At 39.6% G+C, this 21,452-nt stretch overlaps 1 protein-coding gene across 3 annotated transcripts in view; it reads left to right on the top strand.

The window, feature by feature from the left end:
• cul1b (cullin 1b) overlaps positions 1–21,452 on the top strand; it is a 133,150-nt gene that overhangs the window by 96,408 nt on the left and 15,290 nt on the right. For all 3 annotated transcript variants that reach the window (XM_041184152.1, XM_041184154.1, XM_041184153.1), the window contains 12 exons: positions 2,282–2,412; positions 5,530–5,637; positions 7,212–7,318; positions 9,452–9,500; positions 13,715–13,846; positions 14,401–14,518; positions 14,976–15,052; positions 15,166–15,297; positions 20,392–20,484; positions 20,815–20,862; positions 20,949–21,031; positions 21,114–21,219. In XM_041184152.1, the coding sequence (XP_041040086.1) occupies positions 2,282–2,412; positions 5,530–5,637; positions 7,212–7,318; positions 9,452–9,500; positions 13,715–13,846; positions 14,401–14,518; positions 14,976–15,052; positions 15,166–15,297; positions 20,392–20,484; positions 20,815–20,862; positions 20,949–21,031; positions 21,114–21,219 (1,184 nt within the window). The remainder of the gene's footprint in view (positions 1–2,281; positions 2,413–5,529; positions 5,638–7,211; positions 7,319–9,451; positions 9,501–13,714; positions 13,847–14,400; positions 14,519–14,975; positions 15,053–15,165; positions 15,298–20,391; positions 20,485–20,814; positions 20,863–20,948; positions 21,032–21,113; positions 21,220–21,452) is intronic.

Below are 21,452 nucleotides of genomic sequence, written 5' to 3' on the forward strand. Positions count from 1 at the left end.
ACTGTACAGAGACTACACCTGGAATACTGTGTACTGCTTTGGGCTCCTTAAGGGGTGTAGACTTGCATCAGAGGTAGTTCAGAGCAGGCTCAATAGGTTAATTCCTGAAATAAAGGCATTGTATTATGAGGAAGCGTTGAACAGGTTGGACCTATACTCTAGAATTTAGAAGGATATGAGGTGATCTTAGTGAAACATTTTAAGATTATGAAGGAGCTTAACCACAAAACTGTTTCCCCTTTCTGGGGAATCTACAACTAGGGGGGAGTTTCAAAATAAGGGGTCTCCCATTTAAGACTGAGATGAGGAGGAATTTCTTCTCTGAGGATCATTATTGGAATTCTCTACCTTGGAGAGCAGCGGAGATTGGGTCATTTAAGATATTCAAGGCTGAGTTAGACAGATTTTGATCTACAAGGGAGTGGAAGGTTTTGGTTGGGGGGGAATGTGGGCGCAGGCAGGAAAATGGAGTTAAGGCTACAGTCAGATCAGCCATGATCTTGTTGAATGATGGATAAGGCTCAGAGAGATGAATAACCTACTCTTGTTCCCATTTCTTACCTTAAGATGTTATGACTTAAATGTAACATCCTTGTTTGAGAGTGTAAGGACATATCTAATAACTACACATATAAAAACAAAAAAACTGCGGATGCTGGAAATCCAAAACAAAAACAAAAACAGAATTACCTGGAAAAACTCAGCAGGTCTGGCAGCATCGGCGGAGAAGAAAAGAGTTGACGTTTCGAGTCCTCATGACCCTTTGACAGAACTGTGACTGATTCAGTTCTGTCGAAGGGTCATGAGGACTCGAAACGTCAACTCTTTTCTTCTCCGCCGATGCTGCCAGACCTGCTGAGTTTTTCCAGGTAATTCTGTTTTTGTTTTTGTTTCTAATAACTACACGCTGGTTAGCTTAACATCCATTGTGAGTAAGGTTTTAGAAATAATCGGAAAAAATTACCAGTCAATTCAAGAGGTTTAGTTAATTAAAGAGAGTACAGAATTGTAAAAGGCAGATTATGCTTAATTGAATTTTTTAATGAAATAACAGAAAAGGTTGATCGAAGGGAATATGGTGTGGGTAACTTTTTCCCTCCTTGATGCATTGCAATGTCTGCAGCTCAACCTTCAGCTCATTAACTCTGAGCCTGCAGGCACTTACTACAGATGTGGTTGCCATGGATTGTAGTGGCATCCAGGAGCTCCCACAGGCTGCAGCTGTGATACATCGCCCGTCCTGCCATTTTTATTATGTTAATTACATTTATTTTTCTTAATTTATTGTTTCTGTCTTCACCTAACTCTCTCACTTACCAAACTCCCAGCTTAACACTGTGACACTCTATGAATAAAAAAAGTAAGAAACTAAAAATGGTGCATTAGAACTGTGTTCGTTTGGTTCAGCTTGTAGCATTTTCGCTTTGTCAGAATGTTATGGGTTTAGGAACCACTCCAGGGTTTGAACACAAATCAAGGCTGCCATTCCAGTATGATACTAAGGGAGTACTGCATTGTTGGAGGTGTCTTTGGATGATATGTCAAACTGAAGCCACGTCAGCCCCCTCAGATGCTTGTAGAAGATCCAGTGGCACTATTTTGAAGAAGATCAGATAGTTTATCCCTGGTGTCCTCACCAATATTTATACCACAGTGAACATCACAGAAATCAGTGATCCGAACATTATCACATTGCTGTTTGTGGGAGCTTGCTGTGCGCAAATTGGCTGCTACCTTCCTTACATATAACACTGACTGCATTTCTTCAAAAACATTTCATTGAATGTAAAGTACATTCACATCCTAATGTTGTGAAAGGTGCAAGTTTTGCTTTCTAGCTTTCAAGTATGGTCTGCAAATATTACCATTGGCGTTTAAATCATTTAATTAAAAGTTGAAACACTCAGTAGTGGAGAAACAAGCTTTGTAAAAAATGAAGCTTCTTTATAACTATATACTGTGAAAAATTGTTACAGGCCTGAATTGAGTGTAAGGGCTACTTAAAACTTTTAAAATATTTGGTTGTGTGCATTTTTCTGTACACACTATTTGTTTTCTGTTAATTGCGACCAAGTCTGATGTATAATTTTTTTATGATAGCTATAGGCTATCATGATTATAGATTTGGGTGTGTATTTTCCATTTTTCTTTTAAGACATTATGATTTTTATTTATTATTCTGAAGAGTAAAACAACATGTCCCAGCTGTTGGATAAGTGAAATATTCAGCTCTAATTGTTTTTTTGACATTTTGATTAGATTTGTCTTTTTGGTTTGGCAGATCTGGGTAGGATGTATAACCTCGTTTCTCGAATCCAAGATGGCCTTGGGGAACTGAAGAAGCTTCTAGAAACACACATTCATAACCAGGGTTTGGCTGCCATTGAGAAGTGTGGAGAAGCTGCTCTAAATGTGAGTTATAGAATGTTGATCAGCAGAAAGTTAACCTGCAAAACCCCTGGTTACCTTGCCCTCTGACCCATTATCTTTGTTTTACCAATGTTGCTGACATCTGCAATTACCATACCTTTCATGCTTTTAGAAACTTTCATTACTTTCCAACTTTCTATCATTTTCCTCCCTTAGCCACCTCCCCCTCCACCCACATGCACCCCTTACACCACCATCCTTTCTGGGGATAGAGAATTTTGGTTTCTTAGACACCCTTTAATGATATGTGTTGGAAGAAAAGAACACCAAAAAGTACAGTTTAAAATGGTGATAATGCCTCTAATTATTTTGGTTGAGTCTGGCTTATCTGCTGTGAGTTTTAAAACTTATAAGTTTCTTCAAATTACGGTGCCAAGGCTTGTCATCTTGCTGAAAATTTTGAGTTTATTTCTTGTGATTGTCAGATTTTTCTTTTGCTTGGTGTAGTTATCCATTTTTTGAGGAGAAACTAAATTAAATTGCTTCTGTCATGAAGCCTACACCATTTCCAATCAGAATTCTTCTGGTGAGAAACAAAAGGCTTTTGGCCCTGACAACATCCTAGCTGTACCACTAAAGGCTTGTGTCGCAGAACTAGCTGTGCTCCTAGCCATGCTGTTTCAGTACAGCAGCAACATTAGCAATCACCCAACGATATGGAAAATTGATACTTTGTTCCCTGTCGACAAAAAGCAGGACAAATCCATTCCAGCCAATTACACTCCCATCAATCTACTCTCAATCATCAACAAAATGATGAAAGTGTTGTTGATATTGCTGTCAAGTGGCATTTACTTAGCAGTAACCTACTTATGCTCATTTTGGCTTCTGTCGGGGCACCTCAGATCCATACCTCAATTTAGACATTGTCCAAACATGAACAAAAGAGCTGCATATGAGAGGGAGGTGAGAGTGACTCTTCTTGACATCAAGGCAGCATTTGACAGAGTCTGGCATCAAGGAGCCAGAGCAAAACTCAAGTCAGTGGGAATCAGGGCAAATACTGTCCACTGGCTGGAATGGCTCCTAGCACAAAGGAAGATGGTGGTGGTTATTGGAGGTCAAACATTTCAGCCTAGGATATCGCTGCAGGAGTTCCTCAGGGTAGTGTCCTAGGCCCAGTCATTTTCAGCTGCTTCATCAGTGACCTTCCCTCCATAAAGTCTGAAGTGTTGATGTTTGCTGATGATTGCAGTGTTCACAGCTTCTTGTATACTGAATCAGTCCTTGCCCACATGCAACATGACCCTGGACAACGTTCAGGCTTAGGCTAATAAGTGGCAAGTAATATTCACACCATGCAAGTGCCAAACAATGACCATCTCCAATAAGAGAGAATTTAACCATCTCCCCATGATATTAAGAGCATGACCATTGCTGAATCCCTGAACATTACAATTGACCTGAAAATTCACTGGACCAGCCATATAAATACTGTGGCTGCAGGAGCAGGTCAAAGGCTGGGAATTCTGCAGCGAGGAATTCACCTCCTGATTCCCCAAAGATTGTCCTACAGTGCAGTGGTTCAAAAAGGAAGTTCACTGGCCTCTTGTTGGCAATTTGGGATGGGCATCAATTGCTGGCCTTGCCAGTAGTACTCATACCATGAATTTTTTTAAAAAGTCAGATGTGATGAAATACTCTCAAATCGCCTGGATGTGCAACACTCAAGAAGCTCAACACCGTCCAGGACAAAGCAGCCCACTTGATCGGCACCCCACCTTAAGCATTCACTCCTCCTACCACCAATATACAGTGGTAGCAGTGTACGCTCTATACAAGATGGGTGCACTGTAGCAAATCGTCAAGCCTCCTTTGATAAAACTTTCCGGACCTAAATCCTTGACCACCTGGGAAAACAAGGGCAGCAGAAACACCACCATCTGCAAGTTCCCCTCCAAGTCTCGCACAGCCCTGATGTGGAACTATATCGCCGCTCCTTCACTGTTGCTGAATCAAAAGCCTGGAACTCCCTTCCCAACAGTACTCTAGGTGTACCCACACATATGAATTGCAGTGGTTCATCACCTCAAGGGCAATTATGGATGGGCAACTAATGGTATCCTTGGCAGTGATGCACACGTTCCAAGAACAAATAAAAAAGACCATGAACTATAACAAACTAAACAACTTAAGTTTCAGTAATTTAGTTTTGAATTGCAGCAGAAAATCTGCCTGCAAAATAACCAAATTTAGGTTTGCTTGGTATAAATTATGAAAGATGTGAACGTTGAAGACTTTTGCTGGTTAAATACAAAGCCTGGGTCTTGTTATCACAGTTCAACAACATGTTCACACTTGCAGCATGATCATTATGTTCACACTTCCAAATTGATGTTAAGGGAGCCATTGCAGTTTAACACTTGCGATGTTAAAACATAGGGATTAACTTTACAGGACTTGGGTTTGCAATATTCTTATTCAGTGAAGTAAACTAAACAATTTGGATCCATGGCCATTGTCCTATATGGTTTTTTTTTAAATAAACATTTTCGGTCCAGTTTGTTTCAGTATGAGTCACAAAAGAATGGAAATTTTAATTGAACCATTCTAAACAAAAGCTGCAAGCGTAGTTGGCATGTATCACTATACTGATGCTGCCAAACTACTTTGGCAGCCAGGTTTAGAAAAGTGCTGATTCGATGGTGGAAATGTGTATTACAAGTGGTAACGTTTTGCACACATTTGCATTAATTTGCTCATACATGTTAATTGTGTTTGTGCGCAGTGGCGACAGCACATGGAACTGTCAGCGTATATTAAAATCAAATTTCCCATTCTTTGGGGCGACTGGAAAGTGGGACTGGGCCAGGAGCAGGTGAGTGTGCTCCCCCAGAGTGAGCTACAATACCACTCACTGAAATGACTTCTGTGTAGGACGATGCGCTGCCAACCTCCCAACCCCCCACCACTTTCAATCTCCAAGCAGTAACCTTGGCTTCTGGACTTGTACACGAATATTTCTTGAGACCATCCAAATAAACTGAGTTTTGTTTTAAAACTATTATTCATCAATAAGTAAGTTTCATTCTTCACATTTATAAAATGAATATGTTCAATGTATTCATATCTTTTGTTCCTTTTCTTTGTTTGACCCAGGACCCCAAAATGTATGTACAGACAATTTTGGATGTTCATAAGAAGTATAATGCATTAGTGATGTCAGCATTCAACAATGATGCTGGTTTTGTGGCTGCTTTGGATAAGGTAAGGTGTTATGGTGTAGCAGTGATCTAACTAATTCTTAATAGCTTGTATTCACAATTACAGCCTAGCAAGTAAATAAATGCAAATTTTGGACAGTGGAGGGAAACATGCTAGAAAGCACCAATCAACAACAAAAAAGTTTAAAACAAAAAAATAAATTGCTAGATGGTGTGTTTCCTTTGTCCAGCTCCTGGTCCCCTTGATAAATTGAAGAGAGCCCTGATAATGCCCAGTGGGTGGAATTTTTTTGATCCCACTAGGTTCACTTGGCTTTTTTTCGTTCCTGCAACTTTATAAATTGGGCATAGTGACTGCTCCTGCCTATTATCAATTGTAATAGGAGAACAAGTTTGTAGGGGTTAACAGCTTATCAGTGCTATCCTGTCAAAGCCTCCAGTGGCAAAGATTAAAACTCTCAAAGCTTCTGTGGTGACTCCATCTGAATAATAATCCACTGACTAATTTTAATTGGGGTATGAGTGTGCAAAATAATTAGTGTCATCGGGTTGCTAGGAAGAGACCTGGTGGTTTGCAGCCTATAAACTCTGCCTCTTAGGCATTTGGTCACAGGTGAAAGTTGTGTTGTGCAACCGATTTCATTCTTTCACAGAAAAAAAGGTATGAAGGTGTTGTCCTTTGCAAACATAGCAGTTGTCATGTGTTTGAAACACTTGTGCAGTGCAAAATGTCTGATGTGAAGTGTCCTATGTGGTGGATTGTAAGGATGCAATGGCATGAAAGCTTCCTGCCATGGTAACCTTCACTTAGGAAGAATCATTCCTTTCCAGATATTGTTTGCAGGTTACGCTTTAGCAGATGGTTACAACTCTGACAGCCTTCCTGGTGAAATAGTGGCAACCAAAGCAGGTCTTTAGTGACATGTGCAGGTAGGTTTGGTGGGATCTCTAAGCAAGGTCCTGGTGTAGGATTAGTTGACCAACTGCTGTACTCTACCTGTATTAGTCTGTTTGTTGGTTCCCCATGACACAGCACTTTTTCACAAAATGTAGTGGAAATCTGGAACTTGCATGCTCAAAAGGCCATGGATGCTGGGACAGTTGAAATTTTCAAGACTCAGTTCAATAGAATTTTGTTAAGTAAGGTTTTTGAAGGATATGGAACCAACATAGTTAAATGCAGTTGAGGTACAAATTCAGATATGACATAGTTGAATGGTGGAACAGGCTCAAGGAGCTGAAAGGCTCACTCCTGTCCCTGTCTGTTAGGTAGCATGAGAGCCTGTTAAAATATTCTGTTAATATGTAATTGAGTTTTCTCACTAATGAGTTAGGATAGAATGAGCTTCAAAATTATTGTGCTAGGATGGGAAATACTATAATTGTAATTTTAGTACACTACGAAAATGGGAAAACTTAACTGATTTCAGAAGAATTGTTAAATTTGTGGAAAGATTTTATTAGGACTTAATTGGAATTCAGTAGAAATGATAAATGTCAAGATTTAAAATTGTTTTTGTTACGTGGTAATGCGTTATTTGGTAATGCTTAATTGAAAGTGTGAAGACCTAATGGCTCTTTTAATAGTATTGAAAAATGTTGCTTGCTTTTATGCAGGCATGTGGCCGTTTCATAAATAATAATGCAGTGACAAAAATGGCTCAGTCATCAAGTAAATCTCCAGAACTCTTGGCACGATACTGTGACTCACTACTGAAGAAAAGGTAGGATCCTGGGAAAATGATATATAAGTGCAACATCCTTTCCAAGCCAGAAATTGAATTCATTATTGCCCACAAGTTGAACAGTAAGAAAAAGTAATAAAAACAGCAACTGTTAGAAACATACAGCAGGTCAGGCTGCATCTGTGGAGATAAAACCAGAGTTGACATTTCAAGTTGATGACCTTCAGAACTGTTCAATCAGTCCTTTTTCTTTGCTCTTCCCATGTCGCCCTGCATGTTTATTTCCCTCAAGTCTTTATCCAATTTCCTTTTAAATTCATTGATCATCTCAATTTCCACCACGTGCTCAGGCAGCGAGTACCATGTCATTCTCACTTGCCGCATAAAAAAAGCCCTTCCTTGCGTTCTCCTGTACCTCTCAAAACCTTTAATCTATGTTCCCTAGTCCTTAAACCATCAGCTAATGGGAAAAGCGTTCCTCTGTTTATCTTATGTAAACCTTATACACTCTATCAGATCTCCCCTCAACCTCCTTTGCTCCAAGGAGATCAGTCCCAGCTTCTCCAATCTAACCTTGTAGCTAAATACCTTCTTCCCTGGAACTATTCTGGTAAATCTCCTCTGCACTCTCCTAAAGGACCTTCACATCCTTTCCTAGGGTGTGGTGTCAGAACTGGATGCAATATTCTAGTTGTGGCCTAACTAAAACTTTATAAATGTTCACCATAACTTCCCTGCTTTTGTACTCGATGCCTTTGTTTACAAAGCCCTTTTCTCTCACTATGTCCTGTGACCTTTGAAGATCTGCACTCTGGAAACTGCAGGCCACTTTGTCCCTGTATGTTCTTTAGAACTATGCCATTAATTCTATATTGCTTCTGCCAAAATGCATCACCTCGTGCTGCTCTGTATTAAATTCCAGCTTCTAGTCTGCCCATTCTGTTGGCCTATCAAGGCCTTGTTGCAGTTGATTGACTTTTCATGGAAGATGATACCATTAATCTGAAAGGTTAACACTGTTTCTCTTGGACCTGCAGGATGTTTCCAGCATTTTCTGGTATTATTTCGCATTCCCAGCCTTTGCAGTATTTTGCTTTGGTACCAACCTCACTGTTTACCATACCTCCAAGTTTGGTAGTATTAGCAAATTATGAAATTTTGCTCTGGATCCTATGTCCAAGTCATTTATTTATATCCTTTCAAGCAATGCTTTCCAGATCATAAAACTCTGCATTTATTTAAAAACAAAGAATCCTTGGCTGCCAGCTGGCATTTTACCAATCATCTTCAATCTGTCTCCTTTGGTTACCTGACACTCTTGCCAGTGGAAGCAGTTTATCCCTATCTACTCTTATTAAAACCCCATATCATTTGAACTATTAAATCTCTGCCTAGCCTCCTTATTCTCTATGGGGACGATCCCAGCGCCACTAGTCTCCCCACATAACTGAAGCCCCTTATGTCTGGTAACATTCTGTTAAGTCTTCTCTACACCCTCACCATGGCCTTGACAAACTTCCCAAAGCATGGTGCCAAGAATTGGACGCGACAGTACAGTTGATGTATAACCAATGATGTTAAAGCCTAAGCATATCTTCTTTGCTTTTGTACTCTTTACCTCTGTTTATAAAGCCAAGGACCTCTTACGTTATTTGAATAGTGCCATGGGATCCTTTGCATCCACCTGAGTTTGTGTTTAAGTTCTTGGTTAACAAGGCATGTTGAGTTCAATAGATCTAAATTCCAGTCTGAGAGTTGAATATACATGGGCAGCCATTATTTTAGCTGTGAACAACAGCATAAACAAGATTGTCAGCCTGCAAGGAGCAGGGTAGCAAAATGAAGGATTAGTGATAACTTCTTTTCTTGGTGATTCATCATAAAGTTCTGATTTATTAAATAACTTCTCCTGAGTAAAATTCTGATATTGCAATATAGTAAGAGTATTGTTACTTTAATAATTAGTAGACTTCCTGCTCCTTGGGAATGCAAGAATGCAGTGCAACATTGATTTTTGCAGTATTTCTAGAGTACTAACTTTTCTTTATTTAAGCATACTTTAATGCTGCCCCAGTGTTATATAAAATGGATAAGTAATATTGAAAAACTGTGGTGTTACCTGTGTGTGTGTACAGATTAATTATAATGAACATTTTAATTTGTGCTGTATAGCTCAAAGAATCCAGAAGAAGCTGAGCTTGAGGATACACTTAATCAAGTGGTGAGTATTGCTAAACAGTTGCTATGCTATAAAGACTCATTTGTCTGGGATAGAATTGGTTAATTTTGACTTCTTAAGAGGTTGCTTTATTTTCGGAAACGATGCAGCAGTTTGAAACTATTCATATAACTTGTAAGGAAAGTCAATGTTTAAAAAATCTTCATTATTCCCTCTTATACAATATCTGATAGATCATCATTGATTAGACTACCTGACCAGCTTGCAGATAACACTCTGTTCAGACAGATAAGTGGCAAATAACAATTGCACTACAAAAATGCTAGGCAGTGACTATATCCAACAAGGGAGCGTCTAACCACCTTCCCTTGATCTTCAATGGCCTATCATCACAAATCCCCCAACATAAGCATTCTGGATGTCACCATTGACCAGAAACTCAACTGAACCAGACTTTCAATTGCCATAGCTATTAGAACAGGTCAGAGAATGAGTATTCTGCTATAAATGGCTCATGCCTGACTCTCCAAAGCCTTGCTCCCATCTAAAAACCAGAAGTTAGGAGTTGGATGGTACACTTTCCAATTACCTGGATAGGTATGGCTGCAGCAGCTCTCAAGAAGCTCGGCACCATCCAGGGCAAAGCAATCTTCTTGATTGACAACCCATTTGTCAACATAAACATCTACTTCCCCCTTCACGGGCAGATTGGCTGAAGTTTGTGCTTTCAACAAGATCATGACTGAACTTCTATATCAATTTCCTGGGGTAATAGGTAAGTATGACCCAATTCTTCTTGGTGCTAACCATGAAAAGTACTGCTTCCGAAAGGAACCAGATTTGCATTGGACTCCAACCATAGCTTCAGAGTTTTTGGCCGGCCAAAAATCAAGTTGAAACCTAGGGTATCCCTGGATTGGGATTTGGACCCAATGTGGCTACCCTTTTGGAGGGAAGGGGAGAGTAGAGGAACACCTAAAGTTTTCAAGGGAGTGATATGCTTTTCTCCGCCTGCCTCAGTGCCCCAGACTTTCTGGCCTCTTCAGTCCCAGATGCACCTAAACAGCTCAAAGCTATCTAAACTATTGGACCTCCTGTATATTTTGATAGAAATTATGGCACGCTTGTTGGCATTGAGGTTAGGGTTTAAGGTAACCCTAACCCTAACTCTAATGCATTGTCTTAGAGAACTTCAGGGAAGCTTTTCACCCTTCAGTGATGGACACTGTCCTGGCATCCGTAAAGTCACATTTTAAAAGCAAAGACTGATGGTCAGTTGTGATTTGTTATACAGGGCAAGGTCAGTCACTTTCAAATGTTACAGTTCAAGGTTGTATCAATTGGAGTGTCTCAAACTTGTTCAGTTAATTGTCATTATGGCTTTTTAAGTGTCTGTGGAAAATCCGTAGAAGAAACGCTCTGATTTGGAGACTCAAAGTAGTGACCCATAGTATCAAGGGCCGTAATATCAGTAGCATTCAACAATCCTCATCTTGGTCTCATAAACAAATGTGTCCATTTTGTTTTGTCAGCATGAATGTTGTACACTTAAAATAATCAAATGTTTATCTCTTTTTGCCACGTAAAAGCAATTCCTTTATCCAGAGGGAGAAAGAAATCACTCCAGAAATTCTTGCGAGTGTTCACGTAAATAAATAAATAGAGAAACATTGCATAGGAATATATAGGATGTACGGCAGAGAAACAGGCCATTGAGCCCAACAAGTCCATGCCAGCATTTATGCTCCACCCAAGCCTCTTCCCATCTTTCCTCATCTAAATCTTATAATTGTAACCCTCTATTCCCTTCTCCCTCATATGCGCTTGTCTAGTTTCCCTCAAATAATCGATTAAACCAATCACCGTGGTAGCAAGTTCCATGTTCTTGGCACTCTTTGGGTAAAGAAGTTTCTTCTGAATTCCCTAGCATAACTTCCCTATTTTTCAATTCCACCCCTCTAGAAATAAAGCCGTGTGCTTAGTTTGTGACTTTGTAATGGTTTGTTACAACTGAGCGGCATTTAGAGGGCATTTAAGAGTCGACCACTGCTGTGGGCCTGGAGCCACATGTAAGCCAGACCAGGTAAGGACAGCAGATTTCCTTCCCTAAAGGACATTAGTGAGAAAGATGGGTTTTTACAACAATCGTTCCATGGTCATCATTAGACTTTTAATTCCAGGTATTTATTGAATTCAAATTCCACCATCTGCCGTGGCGCAATTCGAACCCAGGTCCCCAGAGCATTGCCCTGGGTCTCTGGATTACTAGTCCAGAGCCATTTAGATACTGAAGCAGTCCGTGTCCAAGTACAGCAAGACCTGAACAACGTCCAGGCTTGGACTGACAATGGCAAGTAACATTTGCGTCGCACAATAGCCAGGCAATGACCATCTCCAACAAGAGAGAATCCAATTATCACCCCTTGATGTTCAATGGCATTACCATCACTGAATCCCCCACTATCAACATCCTGGGATTACCATTGACCAGAAGCTGAATTGGGCTAGCCATATAAATATTGTGGATAAAAGGGCAGGTCAAAGGCTAGGAATAATGTGATGAGTAACTCACCACCTGACTCCCCAAAGCCTGTCCACCATCTACAAGGTACAAGTCAGGAGTGTGATGGAATACTCCCCACTAGCCTGGATGAGTGCAGCTTCCACAACATTCAAGAAGCTTGACACCATCTAGGACAAAGCAGCCCACTTGATTGGCACCATATCCACAAACATTCACTCCCTCCACACCGTCGCACAGTAGCAGCAGTGTACACCATCTCCAAGATGCACTGCAGGAACTCACCAAGACTCAGGCAGCACCTTCCAAACCCACGACTGCTCTCATCTAGAAGGAAAAGGGTGGCAGATACATGGGAACACCACCACCTGGAAGTTCCTCTCCAAGCCGCACACCATCCTGACTTGGAAATATACCGCTGTTCCTTCACTGTCGCTGGGTCAAAATCCTGAAACTCCCTAACAGCACTGTGGGTGTACCTACCCCACATGGAGTGCACCGGCTCAAGAAGGCAGCTCACCACTACCTTCTCAAGGACAACTAGGGATGGGCAATAAATGCTGGCCCAGCTAGTGAAGCCCACATCCTGTGGATGAATAAAAAAAAGTTTGCTTTTTCTAATGGCCTTGCTAACCTGTGGCACCACCTTTTGTGATTGGTGTGTTTGTACTCCAAAATCCCTTTGTCCCTCTATTCCACCTAGATTTGCGCTTTCAAGTAATAAGTGACCTGCCTATTCTTCCTACCAAAATGTAAAACCTTGCATTATCTGTGTTGAACTTCGTTTGCTAATCATTCACCTATTCTGCAAGTTTATTAATGCCCCCATAATATGTTGCAGTCATCTTCAGTATTGCTGCACCACCCCGCACCACAAAATATAGTGTCACCCTGCAAATAGAAATTATTTCTCATTACCGAGTCCACATTGTTAATGTAAGTCAGATTCTCATCATCTGCCACTTTGAAGTGTGAGTTGTGCAGGAAGAAGGTTGGCAAGGTCAGTCCCCAGCAGGTACACTGGGCAGGAAACTTGGCAAGAAAATAAGATGTGCCTTAGGTTGCTGCTCATAATGAAGCAGTGCCAATTGCCTCAGTGGGCTCTTCTGTGGATACCAAGACGAACACAGAGGAAGGCCATAGGCTTTTCTAAGAGGGAGTCAGGATAGCAAGGGGAGGTGATGCCGTAGTGGTGTTTTCACTGAACTAGTAATCCAGAAATCCAGGGTAATGCTGCCATGGCAGATGGTGAAATTTGAATTCAATAAAAAATCTGGAATTAAATGTCTAATGATGACCATAAAACCATTATTTTACTTGTTTACTGGTTCATTAATGCCCTTTAGGGAAGGAATCTGTCGTCCTTATCTGGTCTGGCCTACATGTGACTCCAGACCCAAAACTCTTAAATGACCCCTGAACAAGGGCAATTAGGGATGGGCAATAAATGCTGGCCTAGCCAGAGATGCCCACATCCCATGAACAAATATATAGTTTGACTTAGCTTCACCATTGTTCTTTTGGTCCCAAATGACCACTGCTGCCTTGGTTTTGAGAAGGGAAGGAATTAACTGTGTTAATGTCATAGGACCTTTTTGCAACATCATTGGAGAACTCTCCATTTGTTTAATTTGAATATTTTTGTGCTATTTATTATCCTTGGACATGGTTGGGTAACTACTTTGTACCTGCCTCAATAAATTTAACACCTGTTGATGGATTGTTTAATTTTCAGATGGTGGTGTTTAAGTATATTGAAGACAAAGATGTATTCCAGAAGTTCTATGCCAAGATGTTAGCAAAGAGACTGGTTCATCAGAACAGTGCTAGTGATGATGCAGAAGCCAGTATGATCTCCAAACTAAAGGTCAGTAGGAGTTTATTAAAACTTGGTCTGTAACTTTGCTTTCCATTAATGGTTCCTGCCGTTCTGGCTAAGATTGGCCAACTCAGCAAAGATTGAGATTATGTGCTTTTTTGTATTGTTCTGAAAATCAAATCGATGGTACAGTTTTAGTGATCGATGGAAGTGACAAGAGTAAAATAAAGGCTTGCATTTTTTTAGCACATGGTTTTGTGAGCACCTCAGACTGCGGATTGCTTTGAAGTGTTACGGCAAACTTCATAATTTTTCATACACATGAATAGTGATAGGATGAAGTTTTCTTTACTGCTGTGCAATCTCTTGACTCGGAGATTTCTCAGTGCCACTGTCTGGCACACTTGTACTGTTTCCCTACCCTCTTTGTCCTCCAGGCTGCTGCATACTTAATTGAAATAAATTAGAATTTAATTGAGCTTAAGTGTTAACAGAGTTTCTACAGAATAAGTAGAATTGCCCAGAAAATATTTTTATTCAACACTAATCAAAGCTCTAGGCTGAATTGCAATCACCTGATGAGATTTTACTTCATATTTCAGCAAGCCTGTGGCTTTGAGTATACCTCTAAACTCCAGCGAATGTTTCAAGATATTGGTGTGAGCAAAGACTTGAATGAACAATTCAAAAAGCATTTGTCTAACTCTGAACCGCTTGACTGTAAGTATAAATTGTAAATGATCTATCAAATTGAAGGAATCTATGTAAACTTTTACTAGTAATGAAAGGTTATTTAGATATAATCACTACATCAAATATCTACTGCATATAACCAAAAATTCTGCCTGTTTCATTGTAGGTTTTTTTTTTAAAAGGAACAGTGTGATTTCTGGATATGTCTGAAATCCTCACACTCTTGGCTTTATTAGATGGGTTACCCAATTTTTTTAGTGGATTACTGCTTCTGTTATAATGGAGAGAGAAATTTCAGTCAAATATTTTAAGTGTTTGTACATTAACATCCCACCAGCATAATTTCAGGGCCTACATACTTTTTTTTCCTTTGTAATTTGGCTTGTTCTTTTCAACCTTAATGTGGTTTGATGTTTGGATTCAACAAACATATCATAAAAATATGGTTACATTTTGAAAAGGGTTTTTTTTCCTTCTCCCTCAGTGGATTTCAGTATTCAGGTTTTGAGCTCCGGTTCTTGGCCTTTTCAGCAGTCCTGCACATTTGCACTCCCATCTGAGGTAAGTTTGATATATGTTTGCTATTTATTTTAAATCTTGTTACAAATGGTTCGTGAGTAATAATAGAAGTTAATAAAATTCATTGAATAAACATCAGCTTTGTGTTACTGCAGTTGGAACGCAGTTACCAGAGATTCACAGCATTCTATGCCAGTCGCCACAGTGGTCGGAAATTGACGTGGCTCTATCAGTTGTCCAAAGGCGAGCTAGTCACAAACTGCTTCAAAAACAGATATACATTACAGGTGAGATATGTAATGATAAAAAGTCCATCTTGAATAGCTGTAATAAGTTGTTGATAACATTTATTTTATATATTGTGTGCATATATATGATTTTTTGTGTATATTATGTGCACCTATTCAGATTATTTAGTGTCAAGGTTTTAAAACTTGAATAAAATCTTTCTTGTTATTTTGTTTAAAATTATAGAAAGAAAAAACAATAGATTTTCAAATGAGGTGCAAAAAGCACATTACCATTGATTAGGTCAGGAAAGCTCTTTCTTGAGACAAATGGTTAACACAGCAATCTCCTTTTTGTATCATCAAACTAACCAACATGATAACTTGATGTCAGTGTAATAAATTTTAAATTGTGACAGTTAAATTATAATGGGATATAAATTATTTGTATGCATGAACAAAAGATATGACAGTATATGCATGTATATCTTCTCTTGGAAACTATTTTTCATGTGCAATGTAAACAACACATGAATTTTCTTATGTTGCACATGACTATAATATGACATACCAGTAAGTTTCTATGAGCAATATACCATTTTACCATATGGTACTTTTCAATCATTGTGTTCCTTTGCATGAATGGTGTACAGTTGGGCTTATTAAACTTAATTTATTCATATGGATTTCCTGAGGCAAGCATGCTCTGTTATCATATATTGCTCCTATAAACATTGATGTTGATGAAGCAGGTAAGCCAGAGGAATGGTAAGTGTTGGTTGGGCTAAAATGCCTACTTAGTTACTTTGGATAATGGTAAATTGCCATACCTTTTTCTTAAATAAATCTGCAAACCTACATAAAAGAAACTCTTTGTATTGCAGAAAATGTGATTACTACTTAATTGTCTCTCATTGCAAACGATAGCACTATCTGTTGGCATTAGCAGAATTAACTGACAGGAGGTCTTGAATGGATTCTGGCAAGCGTTCTTCTCCAACAGTGCATAATTGGATATCATTACTCCTTGGGTTCTGTGGCTGTGAAGTTATAGTTTGAGGTTAAATTCCTGCAAGTAAATAATCTATTATAATGACAGATTAGGAATCTTCCTCACAAGAAGGAGGTGGTTTCTGTTATAAGTTTAGCTAAGGATCTGTTGGCAAGGACTTCATTTGCACCTTCCACAAGAATCTTTAGTAACTTGCTCTTTCTCTGTTGAAATCATTGGCATTTTAGTTTCTTTTTTATATATTCGTTCATGGGCATTTATTGTCCATCTCTTAATTGCCCTTTAGAAGTTGGTGGTGAGTTGCCACCTTAAACCACTGCAGCCCATGTGGTGTTGGTACACCTACAGTGCTGTTAGGGAAGGAGTTCCCAGGGACAGTGATATATAGTGACACAGTGCCTTCAGTTGTTTCTTGCCATCACGTGGAGTGAATCGAATTGGCTGAAGACTGGAATGCTGGGGACTTCCAGAGGAGGCTGAGATGGATCATCCACTCAGCACTTCTGGCTGAAGATTGTAGGAAATGATGTGCTGGGCTGGGCTCCCCATCACTCAGGTTTCATTCCTTTTTTGTGACTTTGTAGCAGTTTGACACAACTGCTAGCCACCCCCCCACCCCCCAACGAATGCACGCACACAACATATGCACACATCGCACACCTTATTCTCTAACCCTCTCTGTCCGTATCCAATCCCTATTTAACCTCCTCCATCCTAAGTTCCATTCTCCTTCACCAACCTTCATCACATATCCTTCACCAACTGGCTTTCTGGAAAATAACATGTAGCAGTGATGGTTGAAAGCTAAGAAAAATAATTCCTCAGAAAGCTAAAATTCCAGTAGCCATTGTGGAAAATGGCAAACAGCAAGTGTACATTGTCAGGATATGTTTGCAGATTCTGAACCATATGACCAATGGAAAAATGAAGTGGATATGTGGGTACAGTTTATGTCCCTACCAAAAAGGAAACGAGGTTTGACGTTGGCGTTGTCACTTCCTATAAGAAGTAAAATCGGAAGGCTTTTGTGACCTGATGCCAATCGTTAGAATTTCCGGATGAAATTTACAAGCAGATAGACATTCCATAGAAGAATATATCATGGATCTTATCAGATTGTACAAGAGATTGATGAAATTCAACCTGGGGATCCCTGGATCATTTTTAGCATTTCAGTTACTTGATGTGTAAGTATATGGATAGGCTCTTGGTTCTAACTGGTGTCCTGTTCTTGAAGAAGGAGCCCCTATTGGATCAGATGTCTGCTGCCTTAAAAAAAAATGTCCCTGTAGAACAGTCATTTCCTTCAACCTTCATGGAACGAATGAGGCATTCTGCAGTGACACACAGAAGAGGGAGCTCAATGATTTCCAGATTTCAGAATGTTCCACATACTGGATGCAATTGCTTTTACAATGGAAGGATTAGGATAGGCAGAATGAGAATGAAAGCACCTTTAGCAGATCTGGCTATTGGAGCAGAAGATAGAATTTGGAACAGCAATAGTAGGTAAATGAATCCTAGGAATGCACAAGGAACAATTAATAGCTGCTTCAGATATGACTCAAAGTATCATTATGTGATGTACAAAGTGGAGAGTCACGATCCTCAACATGATGCAGAGATTTTTGAGAAAAAGGATGAAAGTAAGAATGAACCCTAATCAATTATATGGATGAGGAGTTTTAGTATTGTAATGAATGCGTTAGTCGCAGACTCATTTAACTGTGCGGTGCTTGCACTTCAACACCACGTGCAATGCATTGTTTATAATGTTACTTTGGTTCACAGTAGTCGATGCAAGGTTATAAAATACAGAAGGAATATTTACTTTAGGTTTAGTGTTGACAACGCATTGAGGTTACTAAGGAGAGTTGTAATTCCATGCAAGCCATTTCGAGTAGGTTATTTTATCAATACTGATGTAACCTCTAGTGAGATACCTATGAAAAAGACACAAATGAAACGTGACACGGAACATGATGAGGCAATTACCTTTAAAAAGTTAGTCTGTAGTTTACCCAGGAAAGGCATTATTGTACTTCCTTAAAGCCAGATGTTTCTTGTTAATGTTAAAATAAATATTAATGGCATCAAATGTTAAGATTCAGAGGAAAAAACAGCACATTGTCTTATTGTAGATAATTTGTTCAACTTACTTATTGGCGGTTAAAAATTCTGCTAAAGACTGCATGGGTGTTTGATGAAAAGTATAAAGGGCTAATAGAAGAGATTAGTAAGAAGTGTGAAATATATAAAAAGTATCTCAGAGTGCTGCCACGATCTATGTAAGCCTTCCATTGGCATGTGACTTCAGTGAGGTAGTTGCCATGGATCTAAAGATCTGAGACAAACAAATATTTTCATTCTACATTAAATAGACCTGGCAATTAGATTTAGTCTTTCTGTAAAACTTGCGTGTTTGATGACTGTCCAAAAATACTGTTTCCAAAAATAGAATGAAATACGTAGGGTTTGATGCAATAAAGGGAATTTCAATGCATTGGTAAGATCCAAGAAGGAAGTGCACAATCCATCTTTAGTCCTGGTTACAGTCCTGATTGCAAAGTGACCAAGGCTGAGAAATATTCAGGGGCACTTGACATTTTGGCTGGGTAGCAGAAAGGAAAAGCAGAGTAGCTCTGTTAGTAAGGAATAGGGTCAGTACAGTAGTGATAAATGATACAAAAGCATTCTAATGATGGGTTGTCATCAACTTGAAACATTCTCTCCACAGCTGCTGCCTGACCTGCTTGAGCATTTCCAATATTTTCTGACTGTCTGAAGCCAGCTTTTGGGTTAGGAGATATGCATGTAATGTGTAACTCTGTAAATAAATATGAAAGTCTAAAAATTAGCTCCAGATTTATCCTTCAACTGGCTTTCTGGAAAAAACACACCGGATGCAATTGGAACCATACCTTGGGCTGTATGTTTACCTGTTCCCCACATTGTTCCTGTTTCTGACAATTACGTATCCTGAAATTCCATTTAGGAGTTAATACTCCATATATATTTTGTATATATATCCACTACACAAGTGGCAAGTAACATTTCTGCCGCACAAGTGCCAGGCAATGACCATCTCCAACAAGAGAGAACCTAACCATCGCCCCATGACATTCAATGGCATTACCATCGGTAAATTCCCCATTGTCAACATCCTGAGGGTTACCATTGACCAGAAACTGAAGTGAACTAGCCACATAAGTACTTTGGCTACAGGTGCAGGTCTCAGAGGCTAGGAATCCTGTGGCAAGTAACTCACCTCCTGACTTCCAAAAGCCAGTCCACAATCTACAAGGTGCAAGTCAGGAATGTGATGGAATTCTCCCCACTTGCATGGATGAGTGCAGCTCCCACAACACTCAAGAAGCTTGACACCATCCAGGACAAAGCAGCCCACTTGATTGGCACCACATCCATAAACATTCACTCCCTCCACTACTGATGAACAGTGGCAGCTGTGTTTACCGTCTACAAGATGCACTGTAGAAACTAACCAAGTCTCCTTAGGCAGCACCTTCCAAATTCACGACCTCTACCATCTAGAAGGACAAGGGCAGCAGATACATGGGAATACCACCACCTGGATGTTCGCCTCCAAGCTGCTCACCATCCCGACCTGGAAATATATCGCCGTTCCTTCACTGTCGCTGGGTCAAAATCCTGGAACTACCTCCGTAACAGCACTGTGGGGGTATCTACACCACAGGGACTGCTGTGGGTCAAGAAGGCACCTCCTCAAAGGCAATTGGGGATGGGCAATAATTGCTGGCCTAGCCGGTGATGCCCATATCCCATAAATGAATTAAAAAAAACAATTTTCAGCATGTTTTTGCCAGATTTGTGGCAACCAGAAAGATGCCTGCCAAATTTACTGAATGATATTTGAGTTTATCTATTATAAATGTGTTGGTTTTACTCACTCAACAGAATATTAGTGTTTTACATCCATCGTTTGCCATTGAGTTTGTTTTGTTACGGCTGCGCTTTTTTTCTTGCTATTGGGTATTAAATTGCCTAATACAAGTTATGGTACATTTTCCTCCCCATCATCATCGTGCATTATGCACAGCAGTAGTTTGTTAGGGTCTTTCTCTAAATACTCAGGATGTAATCATTTGCTTTTCTTTTCAAAGGCATCCACATTCCAGATGGCGATCCTACTTCAGTATAACACAGAGGATGCCTACACTGTTCAACAGTTAACAGACAGCACTCAAATCAAAATGGTAAGAGCATGGAGATGGCAAAAATAACTATCCTTAATGACCTTGATGTTTGATCTAGCAAGTACAGGGAGATTTAACTGCGTTGCACATTGACAAAAAACAGAAAATGGTGACAATTTTGGGATAATGCCAGAAAAAAAAATTGCAGTCACATTATGGTATTGTAGTTAAGCAAATTGTTTCTTGATGGTTCTCAGCAGCAGGTGTAATTAGTCAAATTTCTTGATCTCTCAGTAGCTGCCTTTTATGTGCATTATTTTGTTCAAGATAGGATAAGATATTTGGCTTCAAACTTGAAATTGTGCTAATATTTTTTAATATTAATTGCAGGACATCTTGGTACAGGTTTTACAGATATTGTTGAAGTCCAAACTGCTGGTAAGTGCTGATTTATTGTTCAAAGGCAATAGCCATCAAACAATCAAATACGTAACTTGTCTTGATCAGTTTCTTTTTTAAATTAGGTTTTGGAAGATGAGAGTGCAAATGTGGATGAAGTAGAGATGAAGCCTGACACATTAATCAAACTGTACTTGGGGTACAAAAAGTAAGTGATGTTGAAGTAATAAAAAAAAGTTGTCGAACATATATTTGGATCATGTTTCCTAAACTGAACTTTTTTTATATAGTAAAAAGCTGAGGGTGAACATTAATGTACCGATGAAGACCGAGCAGAAACAAGAGCAAGAGACCACACACAAAAACATAGAAGAAGATAGGAAGCTGTTGATTCAGGTGGGCCCTTTTGGAGATAAATATGTTGATTCATGACTTTTTCAGCTTGACTATCGCCTGATCACCTGCAGCCCACATTGCCATTTTTGTTTTTACTATGATAGTTGTGTATTTCTAGAAAAGATTAGCAATGAACAATTCCACCAACCTGAGGTGAGAGTGACTGCCATCAGGACCACACTTGACTGAGTATGGCATCATGAAGCCCTAGCAAAACTGGAGTTGATGGGAAT

Source organism: Carcharodon carcharias, chromosome 3 (genome assembly GCF_017639515.1).
Source record: "Carcharodon carcharias isolate sCarCar2 chromosome 3, sCarCar2.pri, whole genome shotgun sequence".
NCBI lineage: Eukaryota > Metazoa > Chordata > Chondrichthyes > Lamniformes > Lamnidae > Carcharodon > Carcharodon carcharias.